A 17941-nucleotide genomic window follows, 5' to 3' on the forward strand; every position below is an offset into this window, starting at 1 on the left:
ATCTCTCAGGGCAGGAAATCAACAGTTCCACTCATGCGGTTACCACCGAGCCCTCACCACGAGCACTCCCACTGGACAGCTGAACTTTGTATAAATGAGGGCCACGTAGCTGTATCCTTTCTGAAGCCCCAAAATAGTACTTCATGGCAGTAAAGCAGATCTGAATGTAACTGCCCTTGTATTTCATATTGAGCACAGCAGGTCCTAATATGATGTTCCACCTCGAGTTTTATCTTGGAGCAAAGTGAACACACTGGCACTGTGGGTTGGGAGCATCTACAGAGAAGGATGTCTGTGTGTTCAATAGATTTGCTTGCTTTGCCCCCGCCACTGACAAAGATTACTAGTCAAAATAATGGCTCCTTCTGCTGAGGACAACCTCAGGCTGATCTAATTGTGGTCTCTGGGAAAAGACCGTCTCAGCACCCAATATTGTTCTTTATAAGAACAACAGAGCTTTGCTGCCAACTTCAGAGGAGCAAACCACTGAACTTATGCCAAGAAGCTGTACTTTCGATGAAAAAAAGTCCTGATATTATAGGACACCCCACTGTAGAACTGCCACAGTTTACTATCACTTCATGAAGAAGCTGGAGTAAAATCTCAAGGAAAAAGTCCTGAAAATTATGACAAATGCACAGTAAATACAGCTTTTGTACTTACCTTTGGTTTCCAGCCTCTGATCACTTCCAATCAAACAGTCCTTGATGTCTGCACCCTTCTCTATCACAGCATTATGACAAATAACACTGCCCTGAAGACAGCACCTACAACATAAACACAAGCAAAGCAGGAAAATAATTTAAATGACAGATACAAAACAAAGTTATCCACTGGAATATCTAATGACTATCTGTGACATGATCCTGTAAGTAGGTTCAGTTCAGCTCCTTTCTCAAAAACTCCATTCTTTTCTTGATCCTCATACCCAGTTGCTGGAAAAACTTAAATGCCAGGTGTCAGATTGGCTTTGCAAAAAAGAGTTTGCAGTTTTGCCTCCTGCTAGAACAGCTTTCCTCTACATTTCCTCAACAGAATAAATACTTAACTGAATAAATAAAGACCTGGGACCTGGATCAAGTCTTGTATTTTCCACAGACAGTCTGGGTAACTGCAGGGGTGGCTTCTCTGCTCAACTCCCCAGCTAAAAGCAGGAGCAGCAGCACAGTCTTTCTCTGCAAATTTTGCTGAGCAGTTTTATGCATTCCAACTTGCCAGGCACAAAGAAAAGGTGGAGAGAAGGGGCAGATCAATAGCTCAGCTGGTTGGCTTTGTTCATGTTACATTCAAGCACCCAAACATGATTATTCTGCAGTACTAAACCAGTGAAACCCACACTAGACCTACACTACCTGCCTTGGGTATCTTCACATTCATGTTGCCTTTGACATCACTAAGTCTGAAATGCTACACAGGATGGAACTTTTGTAAAAGCCACCTTATTCCAAAATGTATTTGAATCTGCAATAATCAGCTTTCAAATCTGCCAATCCCAATGTCCAGAGACTAAAGGAGTTCAGAGTCCAGCTGCTGGGTTTGTAACTTCTGTGCTGAGAGTTTCTGAGTTACTGCATTTCTCTGAGCCCCTTCTTCCAGTAAGTTGGAACTTGTCAATCTTAACTAGTATCTGTGATGTGTCCTGAAATGCTATTCCCTCAGCTTGATGTGTCGTGTTAAACAGCATTAAATGTAATTTCTTTCAAAGCTACAGAGAAGAAAATAGCTGTGAATCAAATTATTTCTTTCCTTATTTACACATGTGCAAAGGTAGATAGGAGTCACTGAAGGACAGAAAATACAGCTAAGATGTATCTAAAAATACCAACACTCATCAAAATCAGCTGATTGGGAAGAGGGTATAAGTGAGATCTATAAGTCTGGAGAGATTCAGGTAATCTGCTCCCCCTAGACAGCCCAATATTAATCCTACTGTGAGCCATAGCATCTCATATCTGCTCCCCAGTATTTCTGTCAATATTAATTACAATAACTGTGAATATTATCAGTCCAACAACTGATCTCTGTCAAAACCAGAAGTTTTTTGCTTCAATCACCTTCTCTGCAATGAGCTGCACAATTTAATGACCTGCAGCCATTCCCCACCTTGGTTATGGGCACCACCACTCCTCTCAGCTCTAGTGAAGCACAGCTGCAGTCCGACATCAAGCTGGCTTGTGGACAGAACTATCAGCCTGAATTAACAGAGCAGTTTTGGTATCAGGTCAAAGCCCTGAGCCTCAGTTCTGTATTCAGTGGAGCAGTAGTCAGCTGAGGTCCTCAGAAGTGTGAAACATCGATCCTCACTCCAGACCGCTGATCCCAAAATTAATTCATAGTATTTTCCTGCTCACACAACACTATTATCTAGAACAAAGAATTTATCATTAAACATATTACAACTCTGTTGCTTGTGTGAGTCAGAGCAGAAACCATCTGCCCCACAAAACCACCATTAATTCTGCAGGAGTAAAAGCAATAAAACTGGACCTCAGTTGCAGTGGTTCACAGTTACAACCCCCCGTGAACAGACTGTCCCCTCTGAACAATTATTCTTTTAACTCACTTAAACTCCCCCTCTGCTGACCTATAAGGAGGCAATATGAGCAATTATTCTACAGCAACCAGCTCAGGTTGCTTTGGCATGGTTTTTACTAACATGCTAATAAGATAAAAAGCGGCAAAGATACACAGCAGACCCCTGCCTGTCTTTGCTCTCACACTGTCACGATCTGCTTCCTTTCCAATAGCCTGTGTGCCCGCACAGCGGCTCAGGCCATCTCCTGTGCAACAGCAGCTGCTGAGAGCAAGAGCAACTTGGCATTTACGCTGGGCTAGGGAAGGGATCACTGGAAGCAGGACTGCCCACTGCTGCCATCCTGACTTAGCTTAGGACTAGTGAAGGGAATGGGAGAAGTTGCTCATTTCCCACAGAAATGGCTCCTATCCAAAACATGCACTCCAGCATACCTCCTCCTCCAATGCTTTGAGCCAGTCAGATGAAAGCTTTCCCCTGAAACTTTCAGGTTCCCACCATCTATCACTACTCCTGAGCATGAGAGCAGCTGTGAGTGCACTACACCTCTCAGCATTATCCTCATCAGGAGGATATTCCCCGAAAGAGAGGGGATTTAAGCTGTCGGTCTGGAGCTCAGGCTGGAGAATACTGCATGTGTGTTCAGAGCCTACTTGAGCATTGGCTTTCAACTCCCCGAGAAAGAATAGCATTGTAACCAAGAAACTGCTGATGACATTAACATCAAAGATAATGGGGGTTCCTGCCAAACCATTTTTTGGGAGGGACAGGCCAGGGAACCAAGATGAACTTGTCTGTGCCAGGTGCTTGCAAATCAACCCTTCCCTGGTGCCAGGGTAAAACAAAACCCAAGAACTCCACCACCCCAGGAGTTTCTTAAAACTTATAAACCCAACCAACTGCAGAACTTTTAAAGCCATACTCAATGCTCAGATTACCCCAATCACACAAACCAGCAGCAAATCCGGCTTTTATTGCTCAAGTGGAACAAAACTTCAAGAGATAAAAACACAATTTGTGGGTGTTCCCTTCACCCGCTGACAGATGTAACACAGCCATTTTGAAACCACTTGTAAATGCCTTTTTTCTTAAAAAAAAAAAAGTTATAAAGCCTGCCAAGAGAAGTATTTTGTGTGTTTATTTAATTTTTACTATTTTTTTCAAGCTGAAGAGTAAGGAATAAACTTTTATTCTCTTACAGGGTAAATATCACAATATCAGATCTCAGGGCACTGCTGTAGTCTCCTTGACTAAACTGCCACCACAGTTCCTGCCTTCCATAACAATTAGGTGCTATTAGCCCTCAAAGGTGCTCTGACAGCATCCAGCTTCATCAGCTCTGGTGTGTGTGCGCATACGCACACATTGATGTACTGCTTTATAATGCAAACCATATTTATTTTTTCCCCTGAAAATGTAGTATATTTTTAAACTTTTCAGCACGGTGAAAACGGATATCTCCTGACCTTAAAATCCAAAGAGCATGTTCAAACCCACAAGAGGAACTAATTTGGGGCATTTGATTTACAGCTGAAATTTCAATTTGAATTTGTTTTAAGTGTAATCACAAACTGAAAGTCTGGCAGCTGGGTGTTTTTCAGAAAATAAATAAAAATATTCAGTGTACATCTGCATTCTAGAGAGAGCATTTTACAAGCCTAGTCCTGTAGTGGGAACAGATGTAGCTAAAGCATTAATTTGTTCTACAGGTACAATGTGTAAATGGGAGCATATGAGAGAGTGTGTGCCTACGTCTGTGTGTCTGCTACGTGCCTGCATCTGAGAGACAGAGCCCGACTTTGGGGTGGGTTTTTTTGAAAGTGAGAGAACAAGAGCAAAAGGAGTAGTGGCCAAGGAGGCATGGGGGGATTACAAGGATTTAGGTCTTTAAACTGCAGACCACCTAACAAGATCACTCTGAAATGCCACTAATTTCAGTTAAGGCCACAGACCTCCCTTCCTCTGCCCTCCCTCTCTCCCCCATTGTAAACAACTAATCCCAGCAGAAAACAACAGAGAGCAAAATGTACACACATTCTGCAACATTCCAGGTCCTTCTTTATCTTTTATTTATTTTTCTAAAAGGTCAGCGTATGTATGGAGGGAGGGGGGAGGGGAAGAAAGCCAAAAAAACCTCAAGTCCATCTCTTGTGTGGGCTTGAAGGAAGCTGGGAGAAAGCAAAGTCCAAGAGCACACAATATGGAGCTTTTATAGCACAGCAATTCCTGGCCTCGGCTTACTTTCCCCTCCTTCTATTTGTGGCAAAGTCACATAGCTTTAAACCAAAGGACAGGGTGGTCGATTACATCTGAAAGAAATGTAAAGAATTGGGAAAGAATTCCATCTCCTGTCGAAATTATAAATAAGGAAGTATTAATCCCAGAGACAGGCTGATTTATGCAGCCCTGGAACTGCTGACTTTCAGCCCAAGTATCGGTCTATAAATCAAACTCTTAAATCAAGTGTGTCAATCGCTGCAGCACTGTGATACTCAGGCAAAGCAAGGCACCTACCACTGAAAGCAGGAAGCTTGCCAGGGGACTGAGGTGCCGTACCCTTCTTAATTTTCTGAAGTGTAAATCTGAGATCAAACATCCTTTGGGGGAACGGGAAATCAAAATACGCAGTGCTCAGCACACCAGGAGCAGGCAGCAGGAGTCCAAGACACAACCCCCTAATTACAGGCTACCCACTGATTATTTAGGACTCTGTGATTAAAGTGATGAACGCTCCTGGGAGAAAGGGGCTTAAGTAACTGAGGTCAAGACCTCAACTGCAGCTCTCGCCCTGGTTGTGCAAGCTTAGGAAGGTATGAATGTCACAGGTTTGCCTTACAGCAAATCTCCTGAAATGCCAATGGAAGTTATCCAGGCCTGGTACTTTAATCCAATTGTGCCAAAACCCCAACATAATCTCTGTTGGGCAGCAAAGCAAATGAGGTGTCTATAATGCAATGCTTAAAACTGTAGACTCACAAGGAAGTGAGCCTGGAGCACAAAGCCTAGGACAGCCTGTTGGTACTGCTCTGCCCTGCCAAGCAGTCAGGTCTCGTGCGCCTCCAGATGAGCTACGAAACGGAGAGACTGACGCCGGAGTTAAAAGCAAAGGGTGACATGCCTCAGCAGCTACTTTGCTGACTGAGGGGTAACAGACGTGAATTCCCCTGGGAGCAACATCCCCTTCTGTCCTGACCAAGGAGATAACAGCCACCACAGGCACCTTAACAACTCTAAGACGTGGCAAGGAGTCAGGGAGAGTTCTAAAACCTACAGCAACCCCTGAAGGAATCCCCTGCTAGATAGTGAGCTGGTGGCTGGGACTCATGATCATAGGGATGAGGCACAAAGACCATAGAAAAAGAGGGGAGAGGCAAAAACACTAACAGAGAACTTGGGAACCTGAAACGTTGCCTTTGCCAGCATGCTTTACACACCAATACATTTTTACATCAACACACTTTTACATACAAACACAAGAACTCTGGGCACTATGAATCTCACGTTATACACTCAAGTAAATACCAAAGCCTACAATAGATGCCAGCAGTACATGCTATAATTTATAGATATATTTCAAAGCAAGCATTCGTAAGTGAATTTGGCCTTTGATCTCCTGTTTTTCCCCTTGGGGGTAACAAAATCATTCTACCCCTCTAAATTCTTTGCCCGTCTCTGAGGGTGTTTTCACCAAGGAACTTGTTTCATGTCTGTTTTCTAGCCAAGCTCATCACTGTGGTATGGCTCCTTTACACTTCTTCCCCACACCCTAAACATTTTGCATTACATATTGCATATACTTGCCAGCACTCGTACTTTCCAGTGAAAGTTCAACTGACCTTAAAGGATTGCCTCAAACATACCTTAATGCGTTTTATTAAGTGAAACTTTGGGTGCGGGGGGAGGTCGCCAGGAAGGTCATGCCTCACCTCTGAAACTTCAGTTACATCCAGCTCATCTTGGAACAAACAAATTGGTGGCCTTTTATGTAGCTGCAAGCTCAGGGCTGCACACTTCAGCAAAAGAATGCTGCAAGGAGTTTACACTGGGAAACTCCACACAGAGGAAAACTGACCACCCTCTGGATTCTCTTTCGCCGAGTGGGAGGTGTAGGCCAGGTCCTACAAGATTTTACAGACACTTCACTGATGGCCAGGAAAAGCTATCGTGTCTACGTGAAAGAAACAAAGCAGGAAAATTATATGTTCACTACCACCTCTAGGTTTGCCTCACTTTCCCACCAACTCACACAGACTGAGCGAGGTAACAGGCACAGAAAAAGGACACCTTCTCTGGGGTTTTTGAAGCACAGTTCTGGGTTAAGAGCTGTGGCCCTTCATAAGACATTATTGGTTAAGTCAGTTTCCATATCATGTGAGCTAGGTTGACATGGAAAAGGTTTTTGTAGATGTCACCCTTACAACTGAACCTGGCTTCTTAGATCCAAGCTGAACTTGTTCAACTCTTGTCTCCTCAGGAACGTAAGAGGCACAATGTGATAATTTCTTTGTCTTCCATACCCAGGTGGGAGAAGATTTTAAAGAGCATCAGAGACATTCACACCCAGATTCCCACCAAAATCCAACAGCAATCAGCTGTTTGAAAAACCTCCATACTCTTTGATTAGACCCATGTGGTTAGCAGAAGACAGAAGCTTATTTATAGCTCTGAAGTCAGACATAACCCTGTCCCCCTGAAGAAGCAAATCAGCAGAATGAGAGGAGATATATTTTAAAATGCCACTTTTCAGGGCTCATCTGTGCTTTAAGTTCAACATTTGATGTACAAGATGTTTGGAAAACTGGGATGAGCTCCCTGCACTATCAGGGAAACATCTGTATCTGAGATTAAAGAACAGGTGATTTATTTAAGACAGATTGATGTACCAGGAAGCTAGCCAGAAGAAATTTTTTTTTGAGGAGCTGCTAGTAATAATGTTCCAGACACTCACAAGATAACAGGTATTATATGAGAAATTTCCTCAATACATTAGATACAGTAGAATCTTATGTTGAAAGTAATTGAAAACCAGTTCTGCAAGTAGCTCCACTACTTCCTACTTACTAGTTTCCTACCTTGCACTTTCTTCCTCAATTTATCTTCCTGAAAGGAGACTCTGCTGGCCAGAGGTTGTCTCTATTCAGTATCTTACATAGCATGTGCAGTGAATTAAATAGTAGAATGAAAATTGTAACTCCTGACCAAAAATGCTCACAGTTTAAAACCAAGAGGTCTGACAGAAAGGACAGAACTGCTACATAAACAAGAGAAATCAGACCCCTTTTTACAGGCGGGGACTACAGTACATATAGTTTTCTTCATTAATTTAATTTTTATCCATATCCATCATATAGTTTATCCATATATTTAAGATGAGCATGTACTTTTTCTGAATGAAGCTCTCACTTTTCATCTGCTTTCTGCGATATCTATTGTAAACTCATTCTTCTTTCTAGGGAGGCAGGGACCCAACTGGCAGTGCGAGATAAAGTGTCCAGGAGACAACAGCCATCTTAAAAACGGTTCAAGATACGAAATGCTTGGGAATTTCAGCATAAGCAGATCTTTATTTTCAGCTTTGCAAGTTATGGCGCTGGAAACAACTTCACCTCCTCATTCCTTTTCATGAGGTTAGGTACTGTAAAATATGTTGCCTTGGCAATAGGATCATTCCTTTGTACTGACACTGTCCAAGGGACAAAGACTACTTATGTAAGAAAACCCTACAAAGACTCAATTCCACCCTGGTTTTAATTACAACTTTCTTCAAACCACTGACTGTTTCTATGTCAGGTGCTGATTTGGCACTATTGAGGAAACAACCAATAAACTTCACAATCAATCTGCAGTTAGTACTCAATCCAGCTCACCCTGCTTGTTGTTTTCTTCCTTTGTACATTTTCTCATACAAAGTAGCAATAAATTGAAGACATGTGGTAAACTAGAGTAGCCTTAACCAGTCACATGCGGTCTCTCTCCAGTCCCCTCACTGAGCAGAATTACATCAGTCCATCTACTTTCACATAGGTAGCCAGAACACCTTTAACAAAATCCAGTGCATAACTTACTGTCTTCAAATGACTGAAGAAGGATGATGCTAGTTTTGGCTGACAAAACATTTTTGGTGCCAGTTCTTTCTTCACATATCTGGGTACTTTAGTCCTTCATACTAATTTTTACTCCAGCCTATTCCTTCTGCCCAGGGGGTCAGAACCCCAAGGTTTACCACATCTTCCTGTGGCACTCTTCTAACTCTCCCTCTGTCCTCAACACTCACATCACCTCCCTGCAGTTTGTAACTCGAAGCCTTTGGTGTCACCACCCTCGCATTCCAAGTTTCCTGATGCTGCAACACTTTGCAATTTGCTGGCATCACAGTGCAGCCTGACCCAAAACAGATCTGCCTTTTTAACCCCTTCCCTTTCCAAAAGGTGACCTTAGCTGTGTGCCACATGGGGAACTTCAGCAATTCAGTTCTTTTGGGTAGAATGTCTGTATGTGGTTCCAACAACATGCTGCAAAGTTTACAAGCAAAGATATGAGGGCATTGTTCAATGATTCCTGCCCCTGCACAAACTCAATAACCTCAGTCACACCTGCAGCCCCACTCTTACAGTTCCTGAGCAAAATGCCCACTGCATCAAGGCTAACTGGCAAATATCTGCTGTAAATTCCTTTCTGGAGGGTACACCCTCCTTTTCCCATTGGTAATTCTGGTTTGGGATACAGTTTTTCTGGTAAAATGACAGGTGAGATAGGTTTAGCTTCCTTAGTTTCTCTGTGAAGATCTGGTACTTTCTTGCTGTAGAGGTGAAATCTAGAAGCAAATCTTGGGACATTTGCTCTCTCTGATAATCAGAGCAGCCTATTTATGATTTCCATAAAAACATCATTTGAAGCAGAATGCTTTCCTGTATTTCCATGAAAAAAGAAAAGCAGCAAAATACTTCATTTCAGACTATATGTACCACAAGGTCCTTATGGTACTGACTACCACCATGTCAACAAGACCTTTTCAAAGCGTGGCTTACAGCAGACTCAGTATTTATCTGAGCTTTTCATGCTTGCCTTCTCAACTAACCTCTAAGTAGTCCAAAGACCAGATTTTTTTCCCTACTAAACAGTCCCTTGCCCTGAATCTTTACCAGGGAAACATTAATTTTCCACGACCAAGGAAAAAGGATATAATGTGCACATAAAATGGCCAAGCTCCTTCCCGTAAGTGTATACACTGGGATAGTTTTACTAACAAACAAGGGATTTCGAAATATTTATCTGCAGGGATGGAATAAAGGATCCAACATGTTTTTCCTGTTAATATTATTTGTAATGCTCAGAGCGCTTCAGCACAAGGTCCTGTATGACCAGAGCAATTAGATGTTCCTGCTGCCAGAAGGTAGCAAATGAAGTAAAACAACAAGACTGGTAAAAATAAAGACAATGTTTGATAAAAACCAACAAAGCAACCACTGACTGCTAAAACAAAAGCCAGAACGGGAACCTGAAACTAAATTAATCCATCTATATCTAAGTCACATTTCAAAACAGCTAAGTGTGCCTAAGTATACCAAATGAAACAACATTATAGAACCACAGAGTAATTTGGGTTGGAAGGGACCTTTAAAGGCTATGTAGTCCACATCCCCTTAAATGAGCAGGGACATCTTTAGCTAGTCCAGGTTGATCAGGGCCCCATTCAGCCTGGCCTTGAACATTTCCGGGGATGGGGCAGTCCCAGCTCCTCTGGGCAATTTGTGCAAATGCCTCAAAACCCTTACAGTAAACAATTTCTTCCTTATATCTAGTCTACATTCTTTTAGTTTAAAACCATTAGCCCTTGTCCTCTTGCAGCAGGCCAGCCTGAAGTTTGTAAGCATCAATCTTATAAGCCCCTTTTAAGTTCTGAAAGGCCACAGTGAGGTGTCCCTGGAGCCTTCTCTTCTGACCAACCCCAACTCTTTCAGTCTTCACAGGAGAAGTGCTTCAGCCTTCTGATCAGTATGATGTCTGATCATATGAGTTATGGTCCATAAAGTTGAGAGGTGTGGGAAGAGAGACTGACAGTGAAGAATGAGGCAAAAGAAGTGGTTGAGTACCTCAGCCTTCTCCTCATCTGCTGTGACCAGCTTGCCAGCCATGCTTATCTGGGGGTTAAATCTACCAGGCATTATTTTTCATTTACCAAATGGCACAATCCCCTGGGCAACCAAGCTTCAGTCAAGTCTGTGGGTGTTACATACTGTCCCTTTGCAAGAGAGCTACAATGAGGGGACTCCTGCACCAGAGATGCAGCAATCCAGGGACCTTCTGCGCTGCTCCACCCCTGATGAAAACAGAGCAAAGAGAAGAGGCAGTCCTGAGCCACTACAGAGACTAAGGACACACACAGCTACTGCAGGAACATCCACACAGACAAGGTTTTCAAGCAACCAATGATTTTAACTTGATTAGTAGATTTTTTCCAACTATGTAACTCAGTGCAGTCGTTTGTCACTGAGCTCTAGGGAGCCATCCAGAGGGAAAAAAAGAAGCATTTTGCCACTGCAGCCTGCCACCTGGGCAGCCAGCATCTCTCAGCACTTGTGCTGTTGTATAAATTACATCCCTCCCAGCTTGGTCAAGTATGTCTATCATTCAGCACATATGTAATCTTTGCTATTTTATTGTCTCATTGATGGAAGAATTAGCTGCACAGTGGGAAACACATTAAGAAAGGACTACCAATTATTTTGCCTTGTTACTAACTTCTTTAATCCCCTGTAATCTCTTCTAAGGGGGGATTCATATCTACTCAAATCACTTCACAGGAGACATATATAATGTAATAGAAGCCCTACACACCAAAGCAAACAAACTCAGCTTCTGGTACTCCAGAGTATCAAATGCACCAGCCATTGCTGAAGGACAGATCATAATTTGCAAACAGTATGCAATAGGCTGTCCAAACTAACCCCAGTTACTTGATCCATTCAGTTGGGAAAGTTATCATCATCTAGGCCATGACCTCTGATCTTCCAGTAACGAGGCAATCACTGCCTAATAAGAGATACCTGGTTTTGTTCTAAGCACCTTGTGGTGTTCCCACCTACACAGCAAGAATTTATCCATTTCAGAAGCTGGTATTAAATACCAGCTGTGAAGCTATTCAAAAGCTTTCTACTGGTTTGGAGATATAATTTGTGGATCTTGATGCTGCAGCAATTACTGCACAGGACCCCCAATCACATAGGAGAACTACCAAGAAATAAACATTTTAAATTTTGGTTTTGGTGAGTTTTGTTTGTTTGTTTATTTCGTTTTGCTTTTTCTATATTGACATAGTGAACTGAAGCTGCTGATCACTTTTGCAGCTCAGATGGGGAAAAAAAAGAAAGATTCAACCCAGAGAAGCTAGAGGTCATAGAAGAGGTAAGGGAAATACTAAGGCAGTGCCATGTAGCTCTTGATAAATGAACTTAGAATGCAGAGCAATTTTTGCTTTTGGTTGTTCCCACTATCCCAACTTTAAAGATTTATCTGATCTTTCTTTCTTCTGAGTTATCTATACACCTTTGTCCAAAAGTGTCCTACTGCAGCCTTCTCAGCCTACTGCTTCAAGCTGGTGTTACTGTGATGAACACTCCTGAGAATGGCCTTCAGTTATCACTCACATTTGACTTGGGCATTATTATACTAGACCATTAGTCTGGTTGAGCTGCTCATGTCAGTATAAAAATGTATATTCTTTAAATGACACAGTTTTAATCCACTTCTCAATGCAATTTCAGAAGTTTCTAATATACAACACTTTAGTTGGTAAAATCGCCTTACTTGTAGGACATCTGCTGTGCAACATAAAAAATGAATTAGATCTGTCAAGGAACTTTATAATGCTCATTTTGACCCGTATCAGCCAACACATACTGACTTTCCAATTAAAGATGAAGACATTTTCTGAAGTTGTGATTAGATAAAGCCTGAGCTGTTTTAGAGACACTTGGGAGAAGAAGTTGCTAAAACAAAAGCCAGAACGGGAACCTGAAACTAAATTAATCCATCTATATCTAAGTCACATTTCAAAACAGCTAAGTGTGCCTAAGTATACCAAATGAAACAACATTATAGAACCACAGAGTAATTTGGGTTGGAAGGGACCTTTAAAGGCTATGTAGTCCACATCCCCTTAAATGAGCAGGGACATCTTTAGCTAGTCCAGGTTGATCAGGGCCCCATTCAGCCTGGCCTTGAACATTTCCGGGGATGGGGCAGTCCCAGCTCCTCTGGGCAATTTGTGCAAATGCCTCAAAACCCTTACAGTAAACAATTTCTTCCTTATATCTAGTCTACATTCTTTTAGTTTAAAACCATTAGCCCTTGTCCTCTTGCAGCAGGCCAGCCTGAAGTTTGTAAGCATCAATCTTATAAGCCCCTTTTAAGTTCTGAAAGGCCACAGTGAGGTGTCCCTGGAGCCTTCTCTTCTGACCAACCCCAACTCTTTCAGTCTTCACAGGAGAAGTGCTTCAGCCTTCTGATCAGTATGATGTCTGATCATATGAGTTATGGTCCATAAAGTTGAGAGGTGTGGGAAGAGAGACTGACAGTGAAGAATGAGGCAAAAGAAGTGGTTGAGTACCTCAGCCTTCTCCTCATCTGCTGTGACCAGCTTGCCAGCCATGCTTATCTGGGGGTTAAATCTACCAGGCATTATTTTTCATTTACCAAATGGCACAATCCCCTGGGCAACCAAGCTTCAGTCAAGTCTGTGGGTGTTACATACTGTCCCTTTGCAAGAGAGCTACAATGAGGGGACTCCTGCACCAGAGATGCAGCAATCCAGGGACCTTCTGCGCTGCTCCACCCCTGATGAAAACAGAGCAAAGAGAAGAGGCAGTCCTGAGCCACTACAGAGACTAAGGACACACACAGCTACTGCAGGAACATCCACACAGACAAGGTTTTCAAGCAACCAATGATTTTAACTTGATTAGTAGATTTTTTCCAACTATGTAACTCAGTGCAGTCGTTTGTCACTGAGCTCTAGGGAGCCATCCAGAGGGAAAAAAAGAAGCATTTTGCCACTGCAGCCTGCCACCTGGGCAGCCAGCATCTCTCAGCACTTGTGCTGTTGTATAAATTACATCCCTCCCAGCTTGGTCAAGTATGTCTATCATTCAGCACATATGTAATCTTTGCTATTTTATTGTCTCATTGATGGAAGAATTAGCTGCACAGTGGGAAACACATTAAGAAAGGACTACCAATTATTTTGCCTTGTTACTAACTTCTTTAATCCCCTGTAATCTCTTCTAAGGGGGGATTCATATCTACTCAAATCACTTCACAGGAGACATATATAATGTAATAGAAGCCCTACACACCAAAGCAAACAAACTCAGCTTCTGGTACTCCAGAGTATCAAATGCACCAGCCATTGCTGAAGGACAGATCATAATTTGCAAACAGTATGCAATAGGCTGTCCAAACTAACCCCAGTTACTTGATCCATTCAGTTGGGAAAGTTATCATCATCTAGGCCATGACCTCTGATCTTCCAGTAACGAGGCAATCACTGCCTAATAAGAGATACCTGGTTTTGTTCTAAGCACCTTGTGGTGTTCCCACCTACACAGCAAGAATTTATCCATTTCAGAAGCTGGTATTAAATACCAGCTGTGAAGCTATTCAAAAGCTTTCTACTGGTTTGGAGATATAATTTGTGGATCTTGATGCTGCAGCAATTACTGCACAGGACCCCCAATCACATAGGAGAACTACCAAGAAATAAACATTTTAAATTTTGGTTTTGGTGAGTTTTGTTTGTTTGTTTATTTCGTTTTGCTTTTTCTATATTGACATAGTGAACTGAAGCTGCTGATCACTTTTGCAGCTCAGATGGGGAAAAAAAAGAAAGATTCAACCCAGAGAAGCTAGAGGTCATAGAAGAGGTAAGGGAAATACTAAGGCAGTGCCATGTAGCTCTTGATAAATGAACTTAGAATGCAGAGCAATTTTTGCTTTTGGTTGTTCCCACTATCCCAACTTTAAAGATTTATCTGATCTTTCTTTCTTCTGAGTTATCTATACACCTTTGTCCAAAAGTGTCCTACTGCAGCCTTCTCAGCCTACTGCTTCAAGCTGGTGTTACTGTGATGAACACTCCTGAGAATGGCCTTCAGTTATCACTCACATTTGACTTGGGCATTATTATACTAGACCATTAGTCTGGTTGAGCTGCTCATGTCAGTATAAAAATGTATATTCTTTAAATGACACAGTTTTAATCCACTTCTCAATGCAATTTCAGAAGTTTCTAATATACAACACTTTAGTTGGTAAAATCGCCTTACTTGTAGGACATCTGCTGTGCAACATAAAAAATGAATTAGATCTGTCAAGGAACTTTATAATGCTCATTTTGACCCGTATCAGCCAACACATACTGACTTTCCAATTAAAGATGAAGACATTTTCTGAAGTTGTGATTAGATAAAGCCTGAGCTGTTTTAGAGACACTTGGGAGAAGAAGTGTTTATAAGGGTTTGTCCACTGTGGACAGTTTAGGGCAAAACCACATATAATTTATCCACCTGTTGCAAATGGATCCATCAACACCAGTAAGAATGATTAGCATTTTAACAAAAATCCATCAGATTTAACCAAAGTAATGAAAGACAGTCAAAATACATTAAAAAATACATAGAAATCCTTCACTGCAAGCAAGGCTTCTTTCAACAAAACTCAGCAGCTAAAGTATTTCTGTTTCTCACTACCTGTGTATGCATGACTTCATGCCCCTCAAATCTTAAGACTTATGATGCAATAAGAAATAATTTATCAGCTCAGGATTTGTGCAGATCTACATAATATTAATTAGAGTATGCTTTGCAATAAAGATCCAGGGTCTATAGTCTTAATTCTGTCTGGAGAGGAATAATTACAAATTTTACTCCAGTGCATCAGCGTGCAGTAACCATAGAGCAGCTAAAGGGGGTAAAATCCCTGGGACTGTGAGGTTGTTCACTCTTTGGTGGCTATATTGTTTTCACCAAGAGTGACTAGGGATCACATTGTTTTCTAGAATTCACAAAAATGTTACCCAAAAGTCAGTTTATCTCTCTTAAAAATAATATATCACCAACTTTACAATGCTTGTGGAATTTTGTGAAATGCTTACCACAACAGCTCTGGGATCGATTTAGGATTTAGAGCACTACTAAATGCCAATGCAGACAAATACAAGATGATTTGGGACTCTTCATAAAAAATAGTGCTATTTATACACTTAGCTGCCTCTGCTATTTAATGGTAGAGCTGCTGACCTCATATGCAAAACCAAACCATTATGATTGTGGCATCAATTCATTAATCAAAATGACAGAGGGGCTCACGATCAAATGAGAGAGGTTCCTCTACTTTTTATGACAGTAGTGCCTGTGATACAGCCATACTGGATCCATCTGTGATTGAACTGGAAACCAGCTATTTTCTATACTCAATGGAATTCTGATTTATGATGTGCTTGAAATTACTGTGGATTTCTATTAAAGACAAACACTTCGTGGTAAGGTACCATACTTACCTGTAATTTAGTTATGTAACAGTAGTATCCTCTATAGACCCCACATCCTTTGGGGTTTTATGTTTTTCAGATATGCAACTTTCAGAGCCAACTAGGCATTTTTTAAGAGTTTGGCCTTTTTCCTGAGGCCCTAAGCAAACCTCAAGCCATGAAGGAGCAGAGATTTTATACAGGTCTGCACAGACTCAATCAGCAGTTTCCTTTCCACTGACATCCACAGGAAGCCAGCATGTATGGAAAGATGGGGGCATGCAGACATCAACAATTACAGACAGGCCACTTTTCCCACATTTGGAAATGTACAGCTCAAGGCTAACTATTTAGTCAGTGTCTTTAGTGAATGAGAAACCTCTACTAGTTGGCAGATTTTCTCTTTGAAAAGTTTATTAATTTATTCTATTACTCAGCATAGGCAATGGTAAAGTAAAGGTTGCAGGATGACAAAAAAAGGGCCAAAGAAAATGACATTTTAGGTGAAGCTGTAATGTTCAAATGTGAGAAGAATATTTCTAGCTGGCAAGCATACCTCTTTAAAACATGCTTTGAGCCTCAAATATTTTAGGGATACTCACTAATCCAGCCACTAAAATAACACTTGGAAGAGTGACACACAAGCTCATACAGACTCATACATCCACTTAGCTTACTTACACATTCTGAAGATGACAGGGTCTACTGTGAAAAGAAGACATTTATGTTCCAAGATTCTGGTTAGTTTCACTTGTGCACTTCTGGACTGCTTGTAGAGACTTATTTATAACTTGGTCTTTGGAAACACACCCCCTGGTATCATCTCTTATGGCTGAGGATTCTTTACAGGACAAAAATTACTGACTCAGGATCTATCTAGAAAAAGAAACTGCAAATTTAGGGAAGTAAGGTACAAAAAGGTAACTTACCCTTCCTCAATTGTAACAGAATTCATGATGATACAGTTTGTTATCTTAACTTTGTCTTTTATGGTACACATGCTGCCGATGATGGAGTATTTGATAGATGTCTTCTCTCCAATTTGTGTGGATGACCCAATGATACTGTCTGACCCAACCTAGGGAAGAAAAGAACAGAAACTAGCAAAAGTACATGGAGCTCTCTGATACATGTTCTCCATACACCTCTCCCAAAGCACGTTTCAAGCACTCATCAATAAAGTTTACCTGGCTCTACCCTGAGGGATCCTTGGCAGAGGAAAGACCTGAAAATTTAGGGCCCACCCCATAGGCAGACAGACAGTCTTCCCAGGTCTGTTAGCCTGGTAAAACTCCTAAAAAAATCCAGTGGATCTGGATTTGTAGGCACGTTCCTGCTGGTACTCACTGGTTTCACTCAGGTTTGCCCTGTGAGACCTGTTAAAGGGAGGCTTGAAGCTGGCATTCAACCAAAACACATTAGCAAGAAGCAAAGCTAAAATACTGATCCTTTCTGGGTTTGGTGTCCTTAGGGAGGCAAACTGCTCAACTACCAGGAACTGCCATGAGGGAACAAGAGGCTGCAGTGTCTGACTTGGGAGTAAGATAGACTTTTTACCAACCATTTCAAAAGAGAGAGACTGAAAGGCAGGAACCCATGGGTGAGCCTACACAAAACTCTGGGCTGCATCACCTACGTTCCACCATTCCACACTTCAGAACTTGGTTTCACTTCCAACAATGGGACTGAATTTTAGTAAGCAGTTCTTGAAACAAATGGCTGCAGACTACTGAAAGAACAGAGATGGGAAAAGGCAACACTTACCATGCCTCTATCAGTGATCTGTGCAGACCCATGAACCAATGACTCTTCGAGTCCCAGATTAAGCAATAATTTGGGAACCTACATGAAAAACCCACATCACAAATTAACATGATAGTGCT

At 41.7% G+C, this 17941-nt stretch overlaps 1 protein-coding gene across 1 annotated transcript in view; it reads right to left on the reverse strand.

The window, feature by feature from the left end:
• EIF2B3 (eukaryotic translation initiation factor 2B subunit gamma) overlaps window positions 1-17941 on the reverse strand; it is a 99283-nt gene that overhangs the window by 9969 nt on the left and 71373 nt on the right. The window contains exons 8-10 of the mRNA XM_005423123.3: window positions 17823-17900; window positions 16988-17136; window positions 664-767 (exon numbers count right to left, since the gene is read on the reverse strand). Coding sequence (XP_005423180.1) covers window positions 664-767; window positions 16988-17136; window positions 17823-17900 — 331 coding nt within the window. The remainder of the gene's footprint in view (window positions 1-663; window positions 768-16987; window positions 17137-17822; window positions 17901-17941) is intronic.

This window comes from Geospiza fortis, unplaced genomic scaffold (genome assembly GCF_000277835.1).
Source record: "Geospiza fortis unplaced genomic scaffold, GeoFor_1.0 scaffold333, whole genome shotgun sequence".
Classification (NCBI taxonomy): domain Eukaryota; kingdom Metazoa; phylum Chordata; class Aves; order Passeriformes; family Thraupidae; genus Geospiza; species Geospiza fortis.